This window comes from Pristiophorus japonicus, chromosome 13 (genome assembly GCF_044704955.1).
Source record: "Pristiophorus japonicus isolate sPriJap1 chromosome 13, sPriJap1.hap1, whole genome shotgun sequence".
In the NCBI taxonomy this organism is placed as follows: domain Eukaryota; kingdom Metazoa; phylum Chordata; class Chondrichthyes; family Pristiophoridae; genus Pristiophorus; species Pristiophorus japonicus.
Window position 1 is genome coordinate 105,909,210 of NC_091989.1, and position 26,774 is coordinate 105,935,983.

At 48.8% G+C, this 26,774-nt stretch overlaps 1 protein-coding gene across 6 annotated transcripts in view; it reads right to left on the reverse strand.

The window, feature by feature from the left end:
- Positions 1-26,774, reverse strand: part of csnk2a2b (casein kinase 2, alpha prime polypeptide b) — a 147,656-nt gene that overhangs the window by 61,690 nt on the left and 59,192 nt on the right. Inside the window, exon 1 of one of the 6 annotated variants that reach the window (XM_070897811.1) lies at positions 3,452-4,033. The exons of the other annotated variants lie outside the window; for them this stretch is intronic. Coding sequence (XP_070753912.1) covers positions 3,452-3,555 — 104 coding nt within the window. The 5' untranslated portion in view covers positions 3,556-4,033. Of the gene's footprint in view, positions 1-3,451; positions 4,034-26,774 lie in introns of those variants that run through there. 6 annotated transcript variants of the gene reach the window in all.

Sequence of the window (26,774 nt, forward strand, 5' to 3'; positions counted from 1 at the left end):
CTGGTTTGACTTTCCTGGGATTTATGATGAAATATACATCAACCCATAGCATTTAATATTTCATATTCCTTGATCAGGTGCCTCTCCCAGAACTTTCCCTCAAGACGAAAGAACTTGAGGTTCTCCAATCTTTCCTCAACTATTCCCCTCTACACACCAGTGAAATGTCATTGGCTTTTTATTTGTTTTTTTTTAATGAAATGGTGTCTGCAGTTCCTAACCAACCTGTCGATCATAAAGATAAGTACAGAAAAGGGAGGTCATTCGGTTCATCTAGCCACCAACAGAGCACCCGACTGCCTCTTAGATGATTTCAGAGTTGTCTCCACTTTGTGAGAAATAGTCCAGAATTTGTCTTTTGCTAGTTTGTACCTTATCCCCTCATCCTAGAGATCCGGTTTAACTTGTGCTCCAGATTAACCCTTTCTATTCCACTTAGTATCTTAGACGCCCTTTAAAAGAACCCGCTCAATCACCTCCTTTGAAGACTACAAGGTTTTTTTCTAAATTTTCCTTGCGACAGTCCACTGACCTGAGGGATCAGCCTCATGCTCCTTTCATTACATTGATTCCAGGCCCTTGATGGACAGAACTGAATGCCACACACCACATGCAGACTTACCCAATCACTTTGCCGCTTCATCAGGTCAGCCTCAGATTTATACTCTACTGAGCTGGTAATATAGCACAGGATTCTACTTGCTTTGTCGCTTGCTAATCTGCATGACTAGGCATGGTGTGTTACGTCTACTATTACTGCCAGATCGCAAAGTTTCTCGCTTAGCCAGTTCAACTGCATTCATTCAATAAGTATATCTCCTATTTTATGTTTTCCAGTGTGCAATATGTTGCACCTTGAGCAAACCTGCATTCTACCGCTCCTGCTACAAAATGGGCAAGATGCAGCCACAACTGCACCAGTTGCTAACTGGCTACCAGGTCACAAGTAGAGAGATAACTGACTTCAGCTCACTGCCTCTCCCTGACAGCAGGGCTGAGAAGTGAAGTAAATCAAACACACTGCTATTGGAGCACAAATGCTCCATCCCAAAGCAATTTGCTTTTACACAGCATCATTTTGTAGAAAATTGGTCCAAGGTGCTTCATAGGAGGTGCAAGGAAAAGCAGACAGGGCAAAAGGAGGATAAGAGGTAGGTTTTAAGGATGGCCAACAATGGAGAGGAAGGAAATTCAAAAGCATGGGGCTTAGAAGGCCGAAAGCATGGTCACCAATTATGGGTGAAAGGAAGAGGGATGCACTAGAGGCCCAAGCTGGACAAAGAGTGCATTCGAGGGCTAGGGGGAGGTAATAGAGGAAGTAGGACTGGAGAAGTTTAAGGATAACAAGGGGTGAAGCCATGGAGGAATTTAACCACAAGGATAAAAAAATTAAATTTCAGGCATTGGAGTTAGTTAGGTATGTGCACCAATATATTCAACCCTCAAGTTACTGTGTCAAGATAATATCTGTATACCTCAACATTCCCTGATGCCAGACAATCTGGACAGTTACTGAGTCTCAAGGTGTGTGCGAACAAAGGCGACATGAATGGTGCCTGAGGTGACCAAGAACCAAGCTATGTTTCATAACAACTGGGCGCACCTTTCGACCACGAGGAGCACCAGTCTTCGTTTCACTTCTGTGAAAATGGGTGCCTCTGGATCTTAAATTTAGAACACGAGGGAAACAAATTACGTTAAAGGCGTTATATAAGTAGAAGTAATTGTTGTTGTTATCATAAATCCTCACCTAATGTAACCCAGCAACCTTTGGATACTGTTGGATTGTGCGGTCAGACTCTGTTCAACCTGGTTTGAATTCCTGTCTTAGCCTAGCCCTGCTATATTTTTTCTCTTTACTGACAAAAGTTACAGCAGAAAGTCATGCACACATTTTCAAATCACCTGACAAGAACAGCTTGTTCGTATAAAAATTCTGACACTAAAGCAAACATTCTCCACAAAAACAAAAAATATATGCAAGTGTGACCTCACACAAGAGTGAGTGTTAATTAAAAATAAGCTTTATCAGGTCTTTAGCAAAAATTTTCTTTTTGGTCAGCTGGGTGTCTAGCATGCGTGGAAACCAGTCATCATGCTTAACAATCTCCAAACCAAATTTTTACAGATATCGATGCAAGCAGTTTTGGTTTGCCCAACGTGGAATCCATAACTGTAGGGACATGTCATGCTTCCTAGGGCCAAGTATTTAGGCAGAGGTTGGCAAGACCCAAGCATAAAGACCTCGATCACACAGGGTGCTGGTAAGCTTTCTGCTGTTTGTCCAGTTAGAAATATTTGTTGCATCATTGGCTTGCAGGCGTATATAGAGGCACATGAGAAGAATCCCGGTTCTAGTCTCATAGAAACTTTTAAAATTCTGACGGGTTTAGACAGGTTAGATGCAGGAAGAATGTTCCCAATGTTGGGGAAGTCCAGAACCAGGGGTTACAGTCTAAGGATAAGGGGTAAGGGGTAAGCCATTTAGGACCGAGATGAGGAGAAACTTCTTCACCCAGAGAGTGGTGAACCTGTGGAATTCTCTACCACAGAAAGTTGTTGAGGCCAATTCACTAAATATATTCAAAAAGGAGTTAGATGTAGTCCTTACTACTAGGGGGATCAAGGGGTATGGCGAGAAAGCAAGAATGGGGTACTGAAGTTGCATGTTCAGCCATGAAGTCATTGAATGGCGGTGCAGGCTCGAAGGGCCGAATGGCCTACTCCTGCACCTATTTTCTATGTTTCTAGATCTAATCTCCCAGGTCTTATCAGTGAGCCAAGCTAGCAGGTCAATCATCAACAGTGCTCTGAAGTACTGGCTCAGGTTTCACATTAGTGAAACTGCCAAGAGGATCCACTCGGTTCTAATCTTACATTGGCAACATTTAGGCGAATAGCCAATCAAAGAAAGCAAATGGCAACCCAAATAGCTTGAGTAATAGGTTGTAACCCAAATAGTGGTCTCTTTTTAGAACACGATAAAAGTTTATAAGACGGTAGTGGTCCGATTCACTTTCATTCCTGCACCATTAACGACTGCAAAAACAAGTGGTGGCACCAGAGGACTGATGTGGACTTCTGATGTGGGACAGTTCACAACAAAGGATTGAAAATCATGATATGATAAACCATAAGGTTTATTAAGGAATTATCTGCAATTCATTACTCATGAGGCTCTAACAATTAGACATTTATATAATCAGCCAAGTTAGAGCCAATTTCTATTGGGAATATATTTCTTTATATATTTATATGCAGCCACCCGACACATATCTATATATAAACACTATATTTCCACGAATCCACCCGGCAGTTGCAGGCCCGCCCACCCTATAGATGCACGTCTACCCACCCTATAGATACACGTCTACCCACCCTATAGATACACGTCTGTGAATTCAAATCAAACATTAACTTCATTGCTATAATGTGTCTCTCTCTCTCTTACCCCCACTCAGGAACGTGCGACTCGTAGTCCCAGTAGTCGCGGGGTTTCAGGCTGTTTACCTCGGCGTACACTCGGGCCCTGCTCCCGGTAGCCGGACCCGGCATGGCAGAGCCAGGGCTCAGCTCTGGGATAAAGGGGCGAAATCCCCAGCGGGAGACCGCGGGGGTGAGAGAGAGGCCGCACCGCCACCTGACACACCGACTATCGGGAGCCAAGCCCGGCCGCAACACACGCAGCACCGCCCGGGATAACTTCAGCAAGGGGGTCCGGGGAGCCAGTGAGGGTTTCCCCGGGGCGGGGCGGGGAGGGAGGGGAAGGGAAGGCCCAGTCAACGCGAGCGGGTCCTGGAGGGTGGGCAAGGCCGGGGCAATGAGAGCCGGGCCCCGGGCGGGGGAAGGGTCACACAACGGAGCGGGGCAGGGGCCGGAATCAGCGCTGCCGAGCCTGGGTTCCCAGAGCGAGGCCCGTGACGGAAGAAACTGCCCCGCCGGGTGCGGAACCAGCCCCGAGAAACCGGTCACAAGCCCGGTCTGTCAGCGAGAAGAGACCGAGTGCAGCGGCTGACGGACGCCGGCAGCAGCGGCCCCTCGCGGCCCCTGATAGACATGGCGCCTACAGACTCCAGCGGCAACGGCCCCTGATAGACATGGCGCCTACAGACTCCAGCGGCAACGGCCCCTAGCGGCCCCTGATAGACATGGCGCCTACAAACTCCAGCGGCAGCGGCCTCTAGCAGCCCCTGATAGACATGGCGCCTACAGACTCCAGCGGCAGTGGCCCCGAGCGGCCCCTGATAGACACAGCGCCTACAGGCTCCAGGTGCAGCGGCCCCTAGCGGCGCCTAACTGAAGCTGAGAGACACGCCGGCTGCAGACTCCGGAGGCAGCGCTGCCGAGCGGTACCTGTGAAAGTGCCGACGGCAGTGACCGCTTGCGCTCAGCCTGAAGGAATCCAGTACCGCTTTTCCTCGATTCACGGGACTTGGTACAGATTCTACCAAAAGGCCCCCGAATGACACAGAACAGGCACCACCTCCAGGACGCCCCCCCCCACTTTTTGAAACCCTCATCCATGTCTTTGCTACCTCCAGATTGGACTATTCCAACGCTCCTGGCTGGCCTCCTACCTTCCACACTCCGTAAACTTCAGCTCATCCAAAACTCGCTGCCCATGTGTTAACTCGCACCAAGTCCCACTCACCCATCACCCCTGTGCTCGCAGACCTACATTGGCTCCCGGTCCAGCAACGCCTCAAATTTAAAATGATCATCCTTGTGTTCAAATCCCCCACAGCCCTCGCCCCTGGCTACCTATCTCTGTAAACTCCTCCAGCCCTACAACCGCCCGCCCCCCGACCCCCCAGATCTCTGCGCCCCTCCAATTCTGAACTTTTGCTTACCTCGATTTCCATCGCCCGACCATTGGTAGCCGTACCTTCAGCTGCTTGGTCCCCAAATTCTGGAATTCCCTCCCTAAACCTCTCTGTCTCTACTTCTCTCTCCTCCTTTAAAGTGCTCATTAAAACCCACCTCTTTGACCACATTTTTATGAAACACCTTGGGACTTTTTAACTACAACAACAACTTATATTTTATATAGCACCTTTAACATAGTAAAACGTCCCAAGCAGTGTTATAAGACAACATAAATAAATTTGACACCGATCCAAATAACACGAAATTGCAGCAGGTGACCAAAAGCTTGGTCAAAGAGGTAGGTTTTAAGGAGCGTCTTAAAGGACTAAAGAGAGATGGAGAGGCGGAGCAGTTTAGGCAGGGAGTTCCAGAGCTTGGGGCCCAGGCAGCTGAAGGCATGGCCACCGATGGTTGAGTAATTATAATCAGGGATGCTCAAGAGAGCAGAATTTGAGGAGCGCAGACATATCAGGGGGTTATGAGGCTGAAGGAAATTACAGGGATAGGGAGGGGCGAGGCCATGGAGGGATTTATAAACAAGGGTGAGAATTTTGAAATCAAGGCACTGCTTAACCGGGAGCCAATGTCGGTCAGCGGGCACAGTGGTGATGGGTGAGCGGGACATGGTGCGAGTTAGGACATGGGCTGCCGAGTTTTGGATGACCTAAAGTTTATGTAAGTTCGAATGTGAGAGGCCAGCCAGGAATGTGTTGAAATAATCAAGTCTAGAAGCAACAAAGGCATGGATGAAGGTTTCAGCAGCAGATGAGCTGAGACAGGGACGGAGACAGATGATGTTACGGAGGTGGAAATAGGCAGTCTTAGTTATGCCGCGAATATGTGGCTGGAAGCTTATTTCAGGGTCAAATATGACAACTGTTAAAGGCGCTATATAAAAGTTGTTGTGAAACGCCATGTACTTCCTACTAACTATTTAATTGTTAATTCTTATTTACAACGGAAACGGCCTATATAAAAATGTAATAATATCAATCCAGGTGGAGATGCTGCAGCACCACCACTGGTGGGAGGTGTAATTACAGCATGACGACTTTGTGTGGGCAGATTCCAATATAAATGTGGACACAAGAATTTATAATGGCAATATAAAAATGACAGAAAGTATGACTTTAAAATGGGGACTGAATTACATCTGCACGCTCAGCTTCTAATCCAGATTCACTTCAAGAATAGACTTCATGTGAATGAATTTCAACATAGATAAGTGTGGGGTATTACATTTTAGTAAGGAAAATAAGCAGGTCACATATTACTGATGAGTCTAGAAAAAAATAATCTAAATGGGGTAGAGGAGCAAAGGGATCTGAGAGTATAAATACTCAAATCACTAGAAGTGCCGATGCAGGTCAATAAGGCCACAGCAAAAGCAAACCAAGCACTGGGGTTTATTTCTAGAAGGATCGGGCTAAACTTTCACCTTCATTTTCGGCAGTTTTCTCAGTGGTACAGCTGTTTTTGGGCGAGAAACCGCCCAGCAACAGTTTCCCCCTTACTTTTTGAAAGGTACCGCCTTTGGAGTACTGTTCTGGTCGCCAAATTATAAAAAAGATATAGAGGCACTGGAGAGGGTGCAGAGAAGATTTACAAGGATGATATCAGAACTGCGATGTATCAGGAGATACCACCTATCAGGAAAGGATGAACAGGCTGGGTCTCTTTTATCTTGCAAAGAGAAGGCTGAAGGGTGACCTAATAGAGGTCTTTAAAATTATGAAAGGTTTTGATAGATAGAGTAGGTACAGAGAGAATGTTTCCACTTGTGTGGAAGAGCAAAACTAGAGGCCATCAATATAAGATAGTCACCAAGAAATCCAATGGGGAATTTGAAGAAACCTCTTTACTCAGAGGGTGGTGAGAATGTGGGACTCACTACCACAGGGAGTAGTTGAGGCGAATCGTATAGATACATTTAAGGGGAAGCAAGATAAGCATATGAGGGAGAAGGGAATAGAGGGTTATGCTGATAGACAAAAGCACAATACTGCGGATGCTGGAATTTGAAATAAATACAGAAAATGCTGGAAATACTCGGCAGGTCAAGCAGCATCTGTAGAGAGAGAAACAGAGTTCACGTCTCAGGTCGATAACCCTTCGTCAGAACTGGAAAAAGTTAGAGATGTAACAGGATTTTAAGCAAGTATAGGGGCAGGCAAAGGGGGGAGGGGAGGAAACAGAAAAAGGGAAGGTTTGTGATAGGCTGGAAGGCAGGAGAGATTAGAGAGACAAAAGGGATGACGGTGCAAGGCAAAAGGAGATGGTAATGGGGCATGTTGAGAAGCAAAATATGAGTCTAGATAGGGTGTAAATGGAGATGGCAGAATCATCAACAGCCAAGAGAGAAAAAAAAAAATTAAAATTGGGGCAGGGATTATGGTCTCAAATTGTTGAGTTCAGAAGGCTGTAAAGTGCGTAAACGAAAGATGAGGTGCTGATCCTCAAGCTTGCGTTGAGCTTCATTGGAACAGTGGGGGAGTCCAAGGACAGAGAGATCAGAGTGGGAGTGGAGTGGAGAGTGGTCACATTTACGGACTGAACGGAGGTGTTCTGCAAAGCGGTCACCGCTTGGTCTCCCCAATCTAGAGGAGACCACATGTGAGCAGCGAATACAGTCTACTAAAGTGAAAGAAGTACAAGTAAATCGCTGTCTCACCTCACCTGGAAGGAGTATTTGGGGCCCTGGACAATGCGAAGGGAGGAGGTAAAAGGGCAGGTATTACATCTCCTGCGCTTGCACGGGAAGGTGCCGTGGGAAGAGGAGGGGCTGCTGAGGTGACTGCGGAATGGACTAGGGTGTTGCGGAGGGAGTGGTCCCTTCGGAACGCTGAGAGGGGAGGGGAGGGGAAGATGTGATTGGTGGTGGGATCACACTGGAGGTGGTGGAAATGGCAGAGGATGATCGGTTGAACGTGGAGGCTGGTGGGGTGAAAGGTGAGGACAAGGGGAGGGAGGGGAAAGGGTGAGAGCTGAAGTGCGGGAAATAGAATGGACATGGTCAAGGGATGTCAACTACGGTAGAGGGGAATCCTCAGTTGAAGAAAATGGAAGGCATATCGGAAGGTGGTGTCAGAACAGAAACTGGGAGAATGGAATGGGGTGGGAGGAAGTGTAGTCCAGGTAGCTGTGGGAGTCAGTGGCTTATAGTGAATATTTGTTAATAGCCTATACCCAGAAATGGAGATAGAAAAGTCGATGAAGGGAAGAGAAGAGTCGGAGATGGAGCATGTGAAGGTGAGGGAAGGGTGGAAATTTGAAGTAAAGTGAATGAAAGTTTCTAGTTCAGGGCGAGAGCAGGAAATGGCACCAATACAGTCATCAATCTACTGGAAAAAGAGGTGAGGGAGGGGACCTGAGTATGACTGGAACAAAGAATGTTCCACATATCCCATGAAAAGGCAGGCATAGCTAGGACCCATGCGGGTTCCCATAGCAACACCTTTAATTTGGAGAGAGTGAGTGGAGTTGAAGGAGAAGTTGTTCAATGTGAGAATAAGTTCAGCCAGGCAGAGGTGGGCAGTGGCGGATGGGGACTGGTTGGGCTTCTGCTCGGGGAAGAAGCGGAGCGCCCTCAGGTCGAACTGGAGGGGGATGTAGAGGGATTGGACATCCATGGTGAAAAGGAGGCGGTTAGGGACAGGAAACTGGAAACTGTTAAAGTGGCGGAGGGCGTCGGAGGAATCGCAGATGTAGGTGGGAAGAGACTGGACAAGGAGAGAACAAATAGAGTCGAGATAGGAAGAAATCAGTTCTCTAGGGCAAGAACAGGCTGAAACTGGATGTACCAAGGCAGTACTATTTGTGGATCTTGGGAAGGAGGTTATGCTGGTAGAGTTTGATGAGGTAGGATGGTAGGAGGCGCGAGTGGAAGATAAAAGCCGACATGGACTGGTTGGGCCGAATGGCCTGTTTCTGTGCTGTATTCGCTATGCAATTCTATGATGTTGATTTCTCACGTGCAACACCACAGGAAGTCAAGAAGTAACTTTTATATATTAAATTGGTGCATGGAATGTGTGTTTCATTGAAAACTCATTATAAGTACCTGACACTGCTGTGGTGCTGCGATACCACAGCAGTGTCATCTCAAAGCTCTCATTTGGAGGGAGGAGAGCATGCCGGGAGATCTGAGAGATGCAGTGATCGTGACCATTTTTAAAAAGGGGGACAAGTCTGCCTGCGGCAACTATAGAGGAATCTTGCTGCTATCAGCCATTGGGAAGGTTGTCGCTAGAGTTCTCCTCAACCGTCTGCTCCCTGTGGCCGAGGAGCTCCTCCCAGAATCACAGTGCGGATTTCGTCCCCGATGGGGCACAACGGACATGATCTTTGCAGCACGACAACTGCAGGAAAAATGCAGGAAGCAGCGCCAGCCCTTATACATGGCCTTTTACGATTTTACAAAGGCCTTTGACACTGTCAACCGTGAGGGCTTATGGAGTGTCCTCCTCCATTTTGGATGTCCCCAAAAGTTTGTCAACATCCTTCGCCTGCTCCAGGACGACAGGCAGGCTGTGATCCTTACCAACGGATCCATTACAGACCCATTTCACGTCCAGACCGGGGTCAAACAGGGCTGCTTCTCAATCTTCCTCGCTGCCATGCTCCACCTCACAGTCAACAAGCTCCCCGCTGGAGTGGAACTAAACTACAGAGCCAGTCGGAAGCTGTTTAATCTACGCCGCCTCCAGGCCAGGTCCAAGATCACCCCAACTTCTGTCGTTGAGCTGCAGTATGCGGACAACGCCTGCTTCTGCGCATATTCTGATCAGAACTCCAGGATATAGTCGATGTATTCACTGAGGCATATGAAAGCATGGGCCTTACGTTTAACATCCGAAAGACAAAGGTCCTTCACCAGCCTGTCCTCGCCGCACAGCACTGCCCCCTGCAAAGAACCTGCAAATCCCCTGGGAGGACAGGCGCACCAACATCAGTGTCCTCACCCAGGTTAACATTCGCAGCATTGAAGCACTGACCACACTCGATCAGCTTCGCTAGGCAGGCCACGTAGTTCGCATGCCAGACACGAGACTCACAAAGCGAGTGCTCTATGTGGAGCTCCTTCACGGCAAACGAGCCAAAGGTGGGCAATGGAAACGTTACAAGGATACCCTCAAAGCCTCCCTGATAAAGTGCAACATCACCACTGACACCTGGGAGTCCCTAGCCGAAGATTGCCCTCGGTGGAGAAAGTGCATTCGGGTGGGCTTTGAGCTCTTCGAATCTCAACGCCGTGAGCGTGAAGAGGTCAGGCGCAGACAGCGGAAGGAGCATGTGGTAAATCAATCCCACTCACCCCTTCCCCCGACGAATGTCTGTCCCACCTGTGACAGGGTCTGTGGCTCCCTTATTGGACTGTTCAGCCACCAAAGAACTTGTGGTATATGTAGCGCTCAAATCACTGACTCCACACGGTCTGGTGTTGTAGTAACTGCTGTGACCTTAGTCCTTTATTGTGTAACTCCAGAGTGCCCCTCAGGTTTGGTGGGCAGCCTTTTATACTCTGTCTTGCAGGTACTTCCAGGTCTCCCACCACAGCGCCCTCTGTGGCGCACCATTGTACTTATACATTTAATGTACCTGGACAATACATAACATCTCACTCCCCCCCCAGTTCCAAGAGCCATTGCCAGTAACCTCAGCCTTGCTCATCCTGGTTGATTTGTGAGTGTGAGTCCATGACCATCCACTTCCCTCTTCCCTCTTGCCCCCCCCACGTAGAGATTATGCTTGCGATCCGGTGCAAGCATGAGGTATTAGCAGTCCTTACAAGGGTGATGAAGTCACGAGTATAACCTCCAACAGAAAGCAGGTATACAGGGACAGTACATTTGTATGGTACATATATTGTATGGTACAGATGTTATGTCAAAAGGTTGCAGGTACACTGAACAGTTATTTAATCCCAGCTCACTGGGTGAGGTACGGTATGCTACCCCTTTTAGCCCGAGGTAATGGGCTGCGCTGAGACAGGGTATTGTAACTAGTGTGTTGCCTCTGTTCTCAGTAGTCGCCTTAGCGGCTCATCTGAAGCCGCTGAACCATTGCATGAATCATGTAAAATCGAAAATTGCCTTGGTCCATTACGTATGTTAGTCACGGACCCCTTAACCCTTTTACTTGTACCTCGTGGTATTAACTCGTTTCGTAAATCATTCATATCCATCATTTTAAACACAGTACCCATATAGCATCAAAATATTAACTCTTATCCTAAATCACGTCATCATACAAATAGCATTACTCAATTAGATTCGCTCTTGCCTTACAAAAGTCTCTTTGTGGGGACTGCCAACGGTGTAAGGCCCTTTTAAGGCTCCCGGGTGTATTTCCCTTTTAAGACGCCATCTTGTGGTTCCCACGAGGCATCCACTGGGCGTCACCATTTTAGTTGCTCTGCTTGCCTTTGTTCTGCTGATCTCTGCTGCTCTTGAGCTCGCTGGCATGGCGTTTTGAGAAGAACTAGAAGGGGTAAAGAAGGAAGAAAGAAGAAAAATGGCCAAGAACGATTGAATCTTGATACGTGGACGAAATGGTCCTGTGGATTTGATCAGTCATACTCCCTGTGGCCTCCGTAACTGCCGTAACTGCTGCCTAATCTGCCGCTCTGGCTCTTGTGCCCACCCAAGTAGCTGTCGTGTTCTCCCGGGTCATACCTGCTGCCGCTGTAGCCGCTGCCGTCGCTGTACCTCCACCGCCGCTGTAGCCTCCTCTCCTGCCATTCTGGCCACCGCTGTAGCCTCCGCCATCGCTGTAGCCTCCTCTCCTGCCGTTCTGGCCGCCGCTGTAGCCTCCGCAGTCGCTGTAGCCTCTTCTCCTGCCATTCCGGCCGCCGCCGTCCCGGCCTCCACCGTAGCTGCGACCGCCACCCGACTTTCTCTCCGCGTGGGCCCCCCCGATTTGTCGTCCGTCGATGGATTTTCCGATCAACGCCTGCTCTTCCAGGGTCTGCTCGTCTGTGGAGGCTGAGGCTGCAGGATTGCTTGAGGTCAGGAGTTCTGGGCTGCTGTCGTCTGTGTGGGGATTTAGACTGCCGATGAACAGCTTCTTTCTCCTCCAGCTCGGTCGGCGCTGCTCTTTGGGAACCCGGGGAACATCGTCTTCCCAGCTCTCACGAACCTTCCCCATCCACCTCCTGCCGAGAAGCGTCGGCCTATCGCCTGCAATGACCCACAAAGGTAAACCGTGCGTCTCGCCCCCGTGAGATACCTGCACATCCGCCTGTCAAGAACAGGTTCCCTGGTGTAGGTGCGCAACTTCACCGTGGCCGGGACCAGCTTGGGTCGTGCAGCTGGGTTGACCCACAGTTTATCAAAACTTCTCCGACTCATCAACGACGGACCCGATCCAGTGTCCACTTCCATACTCACTGGGACTCCGTTGATCTTGACTTCCATAATCACTGGGGCCGAATCGTTGGTACTCGTATACAGTCCAAACAACGCTTCAATTTCTTCTGCCTGCTCCTCGCTGGATGGTGGATCCTCTACCATCTCCTCAGCCAGACTGTGAGTCAGGTTTCTTTTGCACATACGCTGAAGGTGGCCTTTCTTGTGGCAGGAATTGCACGTATACTCTGCAAACCTGCACCGGTGAGCCCCATGGCTTCCTCCGCAGCGCCAGCATAGTGCTACTCGATTAGCCCCCCTCGGTGGACTCTGAGTTCCAAGACCCCGAGGTCCGTGCTCCCTGCCCTGGGCAGAGCCAGGTTCTGCAGTTTTGTCCGTGGCGGGCGCTATCCTGTGGACAGTGCCTGCCGGGTTCGAGACTGTGTGGATCATCTGCTTGGTGCTGCATGTCGAGGTCATAAATGCCCGGCTAATGGTGATGGCTTGCTTCAGGGTGACTGTGGGTTCAGTGGATAGCAGCTTGTGAAGGAGACCCTCATGGCCAATCCCCATAATAAAGACGTCTCGCAACGCATCATTAAGGTGTGTGCCAAAATCACACGGCGCCGCGAGTCTCCTGAGGTCCACAGCATATTTGGTGACATCCTGGCCCTCAGGTCTGCAGTGGTGGTAGAATTTGTGCCGGGCCGTGAGGATGCTCTCCTTCGGTTTCAGTTGGTCATGAATGAGTGCGATCAGCTGCTCGTATGACTTATCCCTGGCACTCACGGGTGCCAGTAAATCCCTGAGGAGACAATAAATCTCATCACCACATCTGGAAAGCAATATCGCCTTACGCTTCTCTCTCAGTGCATCCGTGTTCCCCATCAGGTTGTTTGCTGTGAAGTAGTACTCAAGCCTTTCCGTAAAGGCCTCCCAATCATTGCTCACCGTAAAATCCTTTAGTGAGCCCAGAGTAGCCATGGTTGCGTGAAGTTCTTCTGTGTCCTCGTCGCCAATGTGGTGCATGTAGCAATCAAATTACTGACTCCACACGGTCTGGTGTTGTAGTAACTACTGTGACCTTAGTCCTTTATTGTGTAACTCCAGAGTGCCCTTCAGGTGTGGTGGGCAGCCTTTTATACTCTGTCTTGCAGGTGCTTTCAGGTCTCCCACCACAGCGCCCTCTGTGGCGCACCATTGTACTTATACATTTAATGTACCTGGACAATACATAACAGAACTCACTTTAGGAGTGGAAGCAAGTCTTCCTCGATTCCAAGAGACTGCCTATGGTGATGATGTTCAATGTGAGAACAAGTTCAGCCAGGCGGAGGAGAATGGTGGTGCATGGGGACTGGTTGGGCCTCTGCTCGAGGAAGAAGTGGAGTGCCCTCAGGCGGTCCTGGTGGGGGAATGGCAGTGTAGAGGGATTGGTGAAAAGGAGGCGGTTAGGGACAGGAAACTGGAAACTGTTAAAGTGGCGGAGGGCGTCGGAGGAATCGCGGATGTAGGTGGGAAAAGACTGGACAAGGAGAAAACAAATAGAGTCGAGATAGGAAGAAATCAGTTCTCTCGGGCAAGAACAGGCTGAAACTATGGATGTATCAAGGCAGTACTATTTGTGGATCTTGAGAAGGAGGTTATGCTGATAGAGTTTGATGAGGTAGGATGAGAGGAGGCTCATGGACTGGTTGGGCCGAATGGCCTGTTTCTGTGCTGTATACGCTATGCAATTCTATGTTGTTGATTTCCCACGTGCAACACCACAGAAAATCAAGAATAAACTTTTATATATTAAATTGGTGCATGGGGTGTGCGTTTCATTGAAAACTCATTATAAGTACCTGACACTGCTGTGGTGCTGTACATACCTCCTACAGTCCGGTACACACCCACTACAGGCCGGTACACACCCACTACAGCCCGGTACACACCCACTACAGTCCAGTACACACCCACTACACCCCGGTACACACCCACTACAGTCCGGTACACACCCACTACAGCCCGGAACACACCCACTACAGTCCGGTACACACCCCCTACAGCCCGGTACACACCCCCTACAGTCCAGTACACACCTACTACAGCCCGGTACACACCCCCTACAGCCTGATACATGCCCCCAAAGCCCGGTATGCGTCCCCACAGCCCGGTACACACCCCCTACAGTCCAGTACACACCCACTACAGCCCGGTATACATCCCCTACAGCCCAGTATACACCTCCTACAGCCTGGTACATTCCCCCTACAGCCTGGTACACACGCCCTACAGTCCGGTACACACCCACTACAGCCCGGTACACACCTCCTTCAGTCCGGTAGATTCCCCCTACAGCCTGGTACATTCCCCCTACAGCCTGGTACACACCCCCTACAGTCCGGTACACACACACTACAGCCTGGTACATGCTCCCGACAGCCCGGTACGCACCCCCTACAGCCCGTTACACACCTCCTACAGCCTGGTACCCGCCCCCTACAGCCTAGTAAATGCCCTCTGCAGCCTGGTACCGGCCCCCTACAGCCTGGTACGCGCCCCCTACAGCCTGGTACCCGCCTCCTACAGCCTGGTACGCGCCCCCTACAGCCTGGTACGCGCCCCCTACAGCCCGTACATGACCCCTACAGCCTGGTACGCGCCCCCTACAGCCTGGTATATGCCTCCTACAGCCTGGTACATGCCCCCTTAAGCTATTGCTAGCATCGCCTGGTGCAGCTTCAGGGAGCACTACTGAATTTTAGCTCTGGGACAAAAACGGGTCACTGCACATGATGGTGACGTTGTCATCGCTGTTACAGCGGAACTCGGCGCTACCGGTTACTGCTGTCGCTAAATTCCTGTGGAATTTCGCAGGAGTCAGTAGTGGCGCAGGGGCACTAACGGAAGGCGCAAACTCTCCTCATTTCTCTCCCTCGGTGCTGTGTCTCATTTCAGCTTTAGGGTGTGGTATGGAATGAGAAATTGATGGAATGAGGGGACGTGCTGAGCAATCGGGAAGTGGCTTCGAGTTCTGATAAGGTGATGAAAGACCGCCTTCCACAAGCCCATTGAGTGGCTGCCTCCTCCGTCGCTGCTATTCCTAATCCTGCACCTCATAATATAAGAACATAAGAATTAGGAACAGGAGTAGGCCATCTAGCCCCTCGAGCCAGCTCCGCCATTCAACAAGATCATGGCTGATCTGGCCGTGGACTCAGCTCCACTTACCCGCCCGCTCCCTATAACCTTTAATTCCCTTATTGGTTAAAAATCTATCTATCTGTGATTTGAATACATTCAATGAGCTAGCCTCAACTGCTTCCCTGGGCAGAGAATTCCACAGATTCACAACCCTCTGGGAGAAGAAATTCCTTCTCAACTCGGTTTTAAATTGGCTCCCCCGTATTTTGAGGCTGTGCCCCCTAGTTCTAGTCTTCCCGACCAGTGGAAACAACCTCTCTGCCTCGATCTTGTCTATCCCTTTCATTATTTTAAATGTTTCTATAAGATCACCCCTCATCCCTCTAAACTCCAACGAGTAAAGACCCAGTCTACTCAATCTATCATCATAAGGTAACCCCCTCATCTCCGGAATCAGCCTAGGGAATCGTCTCTGTACCCCCTCCAAAGCCAGTATATCCTTCCTTAAGTAAGGTGACCAAAACTACACGCAGTACTCCAGGTGCGGCCTTACCAATACCCTATACAGTTGCAGCAGGACCTCCCTGCTTTTGTACTCCATCCCTATTGCAATGAAGGCCAACATGCCATTCGCCTTCCTGATTGCACCTGCAAACTAACTTTTTGGGATTCATGCACAAGGACCCCCAGGTCCCTCTGCACCTCAGCATGTTGTAATTTCTCCCCATTCAAATAATATTCCCTTTTACTGTTTTTTTTCCCAAGGTGGATGACCTCGCACTTTCCGACATTGTATTTCATCTGCCAAACCTTCGCCCATTCGCTTAACCTATCCAAATCTCTTTGCAGCCTCTCTGTGTCCTCTACACAACCCGCTTTCCCACTAATCTGTGTCATCTGCAAATTTTGTTACACTACACTCTGTTCCCTCTTCCAGGTCATCTATATATATTGTAAACAGTTGTGGTCCCAGCACCGATCCCTGTGGCACACCACTAACCACCGATTTCCAACCCGAAAAGGACCCATTTATCCAGACTCTCTGCTTTCTGTTCGCCAGCCAATTCTCGATCCATGCTAATACATTTCCTCTGACTCCGCGTACCTCTATCTTCTGCAGTAACCTTTTGTGTGGCACCTTATCGAATGCCTTTTCGAAATCTAAATACACCACATCCATCGGTACACCTCTATCCACCATGCTCGTTATATCCTCAAAGAATTCTAGTAAATTAGTTAAACATGATTTCCCCTTCATGAATCCATGCTGCGTCTGCTTGATTGCACTATTCCTATCTAAATGTCCCGCTTCAAGCATTTTCCCCACTGCAGATGTTAAACTAACCGGCCTATAGTTACCTGCCTTTTGTCTGCCCCCTTTTTTAAACAGAGGCGTTACATTAGCTGCTTTCCAATCCACTGGTACCTCCCCAGAGTCCAGAGAATTTTGGTAGATTATAACGAATGCATCTGCTATAACTTCCGCCATCACTTTTATTACCCTGGGATGCATTTCATCAGGACCAGGGGACTAGTGATAGTGATGGTCTCAAGGTCCTCCCTTCCCACATTCCCGTGACCAGCAATTTTTGGCATGGTTTTTGTCTCTTCCACTGTGAAGACCGAAGCAAAATAATTGTTTAAGGTCTCAGCCATTTCCACATTTCCCATTATTAAATCTCCCTTCTCATCTTCTAAGGGACCAAGATTTACTTTAGTCACTCTTCTCCGTTTTATATATCTGTAAAAGCTTTTACTATCTGTTTTTATGTTTTGCGCAAGTTTACCTTCGAAATCTATCTTTCCTTTCTTTATTGGTGTTTTAGTCCTCGTCCTCCTGCTCCTCCGGAGGTGGTGGAGCAATGGCTGCGCCCTCATAATGGCCAATTTGTGCAGCATTCACGACGAAACGGGACACCTGCTCAGGCAAGTACTGGAGGATTCCTCCCGAGCGGTCAAGGCAGCAGAACCGTTGCTTGAGCACTCGGATGGTCTGCTCAATGATGTTGCTGGTGGTGGCAAGGCTCTCATTGTACGAGTGCTGGGCATGACTGTTGGAGTTGCGGAGGGGAGTCATAAGCCAGGTGGAGAGCGGATAGCCCTTGTTTCTGACCAGTCAGCCGCGAGCTTCATGTGGTGGCTGGAACAGAGTTGGCACAGGATGAAGGCATCATGGCTGCTGCCAGGATAGTGGGCATTGACGGTGAGACTTCTGCATGTGTGGTCGCACACCAACAGTGAGTGGAAGCCTTTGCAGTTACGGAATACCTCAGGATTGCTATACAGTGCCCGCAAAGTGACGTGGATGCAGTCAATGGAGCCCTGCACCATGGGGAAGCCCACTATCCTGGCAAAGCCACATGCACGCTCGTGCTGCTTCTCTCTGGTCATGTGAAAGAAATGTAGTCCCTTCTCCATCTATACAGAGCTTCTGTGACCTCGCGGATGCAGTAATGCATGGCGAACTGCGAGATGTTAGATATGTCTCCTTTGCACATTGGAAGGATCCATTGGCGTAGAAATTGAGAGCGATGGTGACCTTGACTGCCACTGAGAGAGCCGTGGTCACATAGAAACATAGAAACATAGAAAATAGGTGCAGGAGTAGGCCATTCAGCCCTTCAATAAAATCATGGCTGATCTTTCACCTCAGTACCCCTTTCCTGCTATTTCTCCATATCCCTTGATCCTTTAGCCATAAGAGCCACATCTAACTCCCTCTTGAATATATCCAACAAACTAGCATCAACAACTCTCTGCGGTAGGGAATTCCACAGGTTAACAACTCTCTGAGTGAAGAAGTTTCTCCTCATCTCAGTCCTAAATGGCTTACCCCTTATCCTTAGACTGTGTCCCCTGGTTCTGAACTTCCCCAACATCAGGAACATTTTTCCTGCATCTAACCTGTCCAGTCCTGTCAGAATTTTAGATGTTTCTATGAAATCCCCGCTCATCCTTCTAAACTCCAGTGAATAAAGGCCCAATCAATCCAGTCTCTCCTCATATGTCAGACCAGCCATCCCGGGAATCATTCTGGTGAACCTTCACTGCACTCCCTCGATAGCAAGAATGTCCTTCCTCAGATTAGGAGACCAAAACTGAACACAATATTCCAGGCCTCACCAAGGACCTGTACAACTGCAGTAAGACCTCCCTGCTCCTATACTCAAATCCCCTAGCTATGAAGGCCAACATACCATTTGCCTTCTTCACCGCCTGCTGTACCTGCATGCCAACTTTCAATGACTGATGTACCATGACACCCAGGTCTCGTTGCACCTCCACTTTTCCTAATCTGCCGACATTCAGATAATATTCTGCCTTCGTGTTTTTGCCACCAAAGTGGATAACCTCACATTTATCCACATTATATTGCATCTGCCATGCCTTTGCCCACTCACCTAACCTGTCCAAGTCACCCTGCAGCCTCTTAGCGTCCTCCTCACAGCTCACAACGCCACCCAGTATAGTGTCATCTGCAAACTTGGAGATATTACACTCAATTCCTTCATCTAAATCATTAATGTATATTGTAAAGAGCTGGGGTCCCAGCACTTGAGCCCTGCGGCACCCCACTAGTCACTGCCTGCCATTCTGAAAAAGACCCATTTATCCCGACTCTCTGCTTCCTGTCTGCCAACTGTCATGTATGTCACCTCTATGTAACACCACTGCAATACTGAATATACTTAAGCAATGCACACCTTGACCACAGGGGGTGAACTTGTGGGAGACACTCCTTACGTGGTCATCCAGGTATATAATTGGAGGTCCCATGCAGGGTCATCACTTCTTGGTCCTGTGAATAAAGGTTCAAGACATCGAGTGACCTTGTCCATAGAATGTGCCTCGTGTGGGTTTTGTGCCATTGAGTAAGGACATTACATTGGCAACAAGAAACAGGAATCAACAACCCACGAGAATGGCCACCGGTAGCACAGAGGAACGGTACTGTGTTGGTGAGGACTGGGACGATTTCATAGAGAGGCTTCAGCAAAGCTTTGTCACAAAAGAATGGCTGGGAGATGCAGCGGCCGACAAGCGAAGGGCCCATCTGCTGACCAACTGCGGACCTAAGACTTACGCGCTCATGAAGGACCTACTAGCACCCGAAAAGCCGGCGGACAAAACCTTTGAAGAGCTCAGCAAACTAATCAGCGAGCACCTCAAACCGGCGAGCAGCATACACATGGCCTGACACAGATTCTATACCCACCGATGTCGTGAAGGACAGAGCATACCGGACTTCGTTGCGGACCTTCGGCGCATGGCCAGCCTCTGTAAGTTCACAGACGCCTGCAGGGGGGAGATGTTAAGAGACTTCTTTATTGAGGGCATCGGTCATGCGGGGATTTTCCAAAAGTTAATTGAGACCAAGTACTTGACTTTGGAAGCGGCGGTGTTGATGGCTCAGACTTTCATGGCGGGGAAGGAGGAAACCAAAATAATATACGCGTGCAAATCTGCCTCAAACACGGCGGGGGATTAGGGAGTCAATATCATAAACGCGACTCAGAACCCAGCAGGCAGGCAAGGACAGTTCGACACACCCCAGGCAGCAATAGATCCCAGAGTAGGTTTTCAACAGAGACAATGGCAGGCTGAACGGACATTTACGCCATCACAGTGGACAATGCGGTCCAGGATGGGGCCATTGACATCCACTAACAGGGTACTCAAGAGCAATCAAAGGGACAATCAGCGAGGAATGCTGGGTCATAGCTCCTTTGTTTACAACAATGGGAATCACAGCTCATGCTGGAGTTGTGGGGGCAAACACTCTACCAGGGCTTGCAGGTTTCAACAATTTGTCTGCAGAAATTGCAACGTCAGTGGCCATTTGGCTCGAATGTGCAGGAAGCCTGTAACCAGGCTAATTTATGAGGCGGATGGACCAGAAGAGGGGTCTGTAAGGCAGGATGAATCTTGGGGCAAATCAATGGACGCTGAAGTTCAGCGGGTTCATGTGGCAAACATTCACAGCTCATATACCAAAACGCCACCAATGATGATGAAGGTTTTATTAAACGGCATCCCTGTACGCATGAAACTGGACACGGGGGCCAGCCAGTCACTCATGAGCGTTCAAAAATTCGAAAAGCTATGGCCACTCAAAGCCAGTAGACCCAAACTAGAATGCATTGAGACACAACTACGGACATATACCAAAGAAATCATTCCAGTACTAGGCAGTGCAATGTTGGTGGTCACACAAAATGGATCAGTCAACCGGCTGCCGCTCTGGATTGTCCCGGGCAATGGTCCCGCACTATTGGGGAGGAGCTGGTTAGCTAGGATGAACTGGAAAAAGGTGGATGTGCACGCAATGTCATCTGTGGAGCAAAGTTCGTGCTCACAAGTCCTACAACAATTTGAGTCACTATTCCAATCTGGCGTCGGGACGTTCAAAGGTACCAAAGTAGTGATACGCATCACCCCGGACGCCAGACCAGTGCACCACAAAGCCAGAGCGGTGCCGTATGGGATGCGGGAGAAAATTGAGAGCGAATTGGACCGTTTGCTGAGAGAGGGCATCATCTCGCCCGTTGAATTCAGTGACTGGGCGAGCCCCATCGTTCCCGTCCTAAAAGCGGATGGTTCTGTCAGGATCTGTGGCGACGACAAGGCCACTATCAATCGGGTGTCCCTACAAGACCAATACCCGCTCCCGAGAGCGGAGGAGCTTTTCACCACGCTGGCAGGCGGCAAGCTGTTTACCAAGTTGGATCTCACTTCAGCCTACATGACCCAGGAACTGGCCGACGAATCTAAACTACTGACCACCATCACTACGCACAAGGGACTGTTTGTTTACAACAGGTGCCTGTTTGGCATTCGATCAGTGACCACGATTTTTCAAAGAAACATGGAAAGCCTGCTCAAATCCATTCCTGGAACAATCGTACTTCAGGATGACATCCTCATCACGGGTCGTGACACCGAGGAACACCTCCACAACCTGGAGGAGGTGCTACGCCAACTGGACCAGGTAGGCCTGCGACTCAAGAAGTCTAAATGTGTGTCTTTGGCTCCTGAGGTTGAGTTCCTGGGCAGGAGGGTTGCTGCAGATGGGATTCGGCCCACCGAATCCAAAACAGAGGCGATTCGACGAGCGCTCAGGCCCTGCAACACATCGGAGTTGCATTCATTTCTGGGACTCTTGAACTATTTCAGGAACTTTCTGCTGAACTTAAGCACATTATTGGAGCCGCTTCATGTGCTCCTGCGTAAGGGTTGTGATTGATTTTGGGGGGACTGTCAAGAACGGGCTTTCAATCTGGCGCGGAACCTACTTTGTTCAAATAAGTTATTGACCCTGTACAACCCCTGTAAGAAATTGGTTCTGACATGTGATGCATCGTCCGATGGGGTTGGGTGCATGTTGCAGCAGAGTAATGCTGAGGGTCAACTACAACCTGTGGCTTATGCCTCCAGGTCACTCTCTCAAGCAGAACGGGGATATGGGATGGTTGAGAAGGAGGCACTCGCATGTGTCTATGATGTAAAAAATATGCATCAGTACCTTTTTGGCAGGAGGTTCAAATTAGAAACGGACCACAAGCTGTTAACATCCCTGTTGTCAGACAGCAAGGCTGTCGATGCCAACGCGTCAGCCCGCATACAGCGATGGGCTCTCACGCTGGCTGCTTATGACTACTCCATCCGGCACCGGCCTGGCACTGAAAATTGCGCTGACGCGCTCAGCAGGCTTCCACTGGCCACCACCGAGGGGGCAGCGGAACAAAGCGCTGAGATGGTCATGGCCGTTGATGCCTTTGACAGCGCAGGCTCCCCCATCACAGCCCGCCAGATCAAAATCTGGACAAGCAGAGATCCCCTCCTATCTCTGATTAAGAAATGTGTCCTGACTGGGGATTGGGCGCCCGCACACGGAGCATGCCCTGAGGAGGTCAGACCGTTTCACAGGCGGATGGATGAGCTCTCCATCCAAGCCGACTGCCTACTATGGGGCAGTCGGGTAGTCATGCCCTAGAGGGACAGAGAGACATTCATCAGGGAACTCCACAGTGAGCATCCTGGCATCGTTCTGATGAAGGCCATTGCCCGGTCACATGTTTGGTGGCCAGGAATTGAGTCAGACCTGGAACACTGTGTTCGCAGGTGAACGACGTGTGCCCAGCTGGGTAATGCCCCCACGGAGGCCCCGCTCAGCCCGTGACCCTGGCCCACCAGGCCATGGTCACGTAGTCACGTAGACTACGTGGGCCCGTTAATGGGAAAAATATTTCTCATTGTGGTAGATGCGTACTCGAAATGGATTGAGTGCATCATTTCGAAATCGTGCGTGACATCCACCACTGTGGAGAGTCTATGTGTGGTCTTTGCAACCCACGGCTTGCCGGACATCCTGGTTAGCGATAATGGCCCATGTTTCACGAGCTACGAATTCCGTGAGTTCATGTCGGGCAATGGCATCAACCATGTCAGGACAGCACCGTTCAAGCCGGCCTCCAATGGCCAGGCGGAATGTGCGGTCTAAATCTTTAAACAAGGCATGCTCAGGATTCAAGGACCCTCCCTTCAATGTCGCCTATCGCGCCTCCTGCTGGGCTATAGGTCCCGACCGCACTCGCTCAGGGGGGTCCCACCTGCTGAGCTACTTATGAAACGAACACTCAAAACTCAGTTGTCCCTCATTCACCTAGTCTTGACCGACAAAGTTGAGGGCGAGCGCCAGTTCCAAAATGAGTACCATGACCGAAATTCAAAGGGGAAATGTATAGAAATAAATTATCCTGTATTTGTCCTCAATCACGCCGTGGGGCCCAAATGGTTTGAGGGCACTGTAATAGACAAAGAGGGGAACGGAGTCATAGTGGTTAAACTTAACAATGGATAGATATGCCGTAAGCATCTGGACCAAATAAAAAAAAGGTTCAGCATGGACACTGAGGAACTCGAGGAAGATCATGAGATGGTATTCACACCACCGCCAGTGAATGAGCAACAAGAACTTTCAACAGCATGCACAGTCCCTGCGGTCAGCCCGGACAGGCCGGAATCACCACAGGTGACAGACACGCATACCAAGGCTCAACAACCAGAGCCCCAACTGCAGCGCTCCACGAGGGAGCGTAGACTACCTGAAAGACTTAACCTATGATCCCATTAAGACTTTGGGGGGGAGGTAATGTCATGTAAGTAACCTCTATGTAACACCACTGCAATACTTAAGCAATGCACACCTTGACCACAGGGGGTGAACTTGAGGGAGACACTCCTTACCTGGTCATCCAGGTATATAAAGGGAGGTCCCACACGAGATCATCACTTCTTGGTCCTGTGAATAAAGGTTCAGGTCATAGAGTGACCTTGTCCATAGAATGTGCCTCATGTGAGTTTTGTGCCATTGAGTAAGGACATTACACCAACCAGTTCCCTATCCACATCAGTACATTACCCCCAATACCATGTGCTTTAATTTTGCACATCAATCTCTTGTGTGGGACCTTGTCAACAGCCTTTTGAAAGTCCAATTACACCACATCCACTGATTCTCCCTTGTGCACTCTACTAGTTACATCCTCAAAAAATTCCAGAAGATTTGTCAAGCAAATAATAACTTCACGGTGGGGCGGGCAATAATCAAGGGAATAATGGAGGCATGTGAAAAAGGAACGGCAGTAGTCATGGGGGATTTTAACCTACATATCGATTGGTCAACTCAAATTGCATGGGGTAGCCTGGAGGAGGAATTCATAGAATGCATACGGGATTGTTTCTTAGAACAGTATGTTACAGAACCTACAAGGGAGCAAGCTATCTTAGATCTGGTCCTGTGTAATTAGACAGGAAAAATAAACGATCTCCTAGTAAAGGATCCTCTCGGAATGAGTGATCACAGTATGGTTGAATTTGTAATACAGATTGAGGGTGAGGAAGTTGTGTCAGAAACGAGCGTACTATGCCTAAACAAAGGGGACTACAGTGGGATGAGGGCAGAGTTGGCTAAAGTAGACTGGAAACACAGACTAAATGGTGGCACAATTGAGGAACAGTGGAGGACTTTTAAGGAGCTCTTTCATAGTGCGCAACAAAAATATATTCCAGTGAAAAAGGGTGGTGAGAGAAGGGATAACCAGCCGTGGATAACCAAGGAAATAAAGGAGAGTATCAAATCAAAGACCAATGCGTATAAGGTGGCCAAGGTTAGTGGGAAACTAGAAGATTGGGAAAATTTTAAACAACAGCAAAGAATGACTAAGAAAGCAATAAAGAAAGGAAAGATAGATTACGAAGGTAAACTTGCGCAAAACATAAAAACAGATAGTAAAAGCTTTTACCGATATATAAAACGGAAAAAAGTGACTAAAGTAAATGTTGGTCCCTTAGAAGATGAGAAGGGGGATTTAATAATGGGAAATGTGGAAATGGCTGAGACTTTAGACAATTATTTTGCTTCGGTCTTCACAGTGGAAGACACAAAAACCATGCCAAAAATTGCTGGTTACAGGAATGTGGGAAGGGAGGTCCTTGAGACAATCACTATCACTAGGGGGGTAGTGCTGGACAGGCTAATGGGACTCAAGGTAGACAAGTCCCCTGGTCCTGATGAAATGCATCCCAGGGTATTAAAAGAGATGGCGGAAGTTATAGCAGATGCATTCGTTATAATCTACCAAAATTCTCTGGACTCTGGGGAGGTACCAGCGGATTGGAAAGCAGCTAATGTAACGCCTCTGTTTAAAAAAGGGGGCAGACAAAAGGCAGGTAACTATAGGCCGGTTAGTTTAACATCTGCAGTGGGGAAAATGCTTGAAACTATCACTAAGGAAGAAATAGCGGGACATCTAGATAGGAATAGTGCAATCAAGCAGACGCAGCATGGATTCATGAAGGGGAAATCATGTTTAATTAATTTACTGGAATTCTTTGAGGATATAACGAACATGGTGGATAGAGGTGTACCGATGGATGTGGTGTATTTAGATTTCCAAAAGGCATTCGATAAGGTACCACACAAAAGGTTACTGCAGAAGATAGAGGTATGCGGAGTCAGAGGAAATGTATTAGCATGGATCGAGAATTGGCTGGCGAACAGAAAGCAGAGAGTCGGGATAAATGGGTCCTTTTCGGGTTGGAAATCAGTGGTTAGTGGTGTGCCACAGGGATCGGTGCTGAGACCACAACTGTTTACAATATACATAGATGACCTGGAAGAGGGGACAGAATGTAGTGCAACAAAATTTGCAGATGACACAAAGATTAGTGGGAAAGCGGGTTGTGTAGAGGACACAGAGAGGCTGCAAAGAGATTTGGATAGGTTAAGCGAATGGGCGAAGGTTTGGCAGATGGAATACAATGTCGGAAAGTGTGAGGTCATCCACCTTGGGAAAAAAACAGTAAAAGGGAATATTATTTGAATGGGGAGAAATTACAACATGCTGAGGTGCAGAGGGACCTGGGGGTCCTTGTGCATGAATCCCAAAAAGTGCAGGTGCAGCAGGTAATCAGGAAGGCGAATGGAATCTTGGCCTTCATTGCGAGAGGGATGGAGTACAAAAGCAGGGAGGTCCTGCTGCAACTGTATAGGGTATTGGTAAGGCCGCACCTGGAGTACTGCGTGCAGTTTTGGTCACCTTACTTAAGGAAGGATATACTGGCTTTGGAGGGGGTACCGAGACGATTCACTAGGCTGATTCCGGAGATGAGGAGGTTACCTTATGATGATAGATTGAGTAGACTGGGTCTTTACTCGTTGGAGTTCAGAAGGATGATGGGTGGTCTTATAGAAACATTTAAAATAATGAAAGGGATAGACAAGATCGAGGCAGAGAGGTTGTTTCCACTGGTCGGGGAGATTAGAACTAGGGGGCACAGCCTCAAAATACGGGGGAGCCAATTTAAAACCGAGTTGAGAAGAAATTTCTTCTCCCAGAGGGTTGTGAATCTGTGGAATTCTCTGCCCAAGGAAGCAGTTGAGGCTAGCTCATTGAATGTATTCAAGTCACAGATAGATAGATTTTTAACCAATAAGGGAATTAAGGGTTACGGGGAGCAGGCGGGTAAGTGGAGCTGAGTCCACGGCCAGATCAGCCATGATCTTATTGAATGGCGGAGCAGGCTCGAGGGGCTAGATGGCCTACTCCTGTTCCTAATTCTTATGTTCTTATGTCCTTATGATTTCCCTTTCATAAATCCATGACTTGGACCAATCCTGACACTTTCAAAATTTGCTTGCCAAATGCGCTGTTATTTCATCTATAATTGATTCCAACATTTTCCCCACTACTGATGTCGCTCTCGTTTTCTCTCTCCCTCCCTTTTTAAAAAGTGGTGTTACATTAGCTACCCTCCAGTCCATAGGAACTGATCCAGAGTCGACAGACTGTTGGAAAATGATCACCAACGCATCCACTATTTCTAGGTCCACTTCCTTAAGTACTCTGGGATGCAGACTATCAGCCTGGT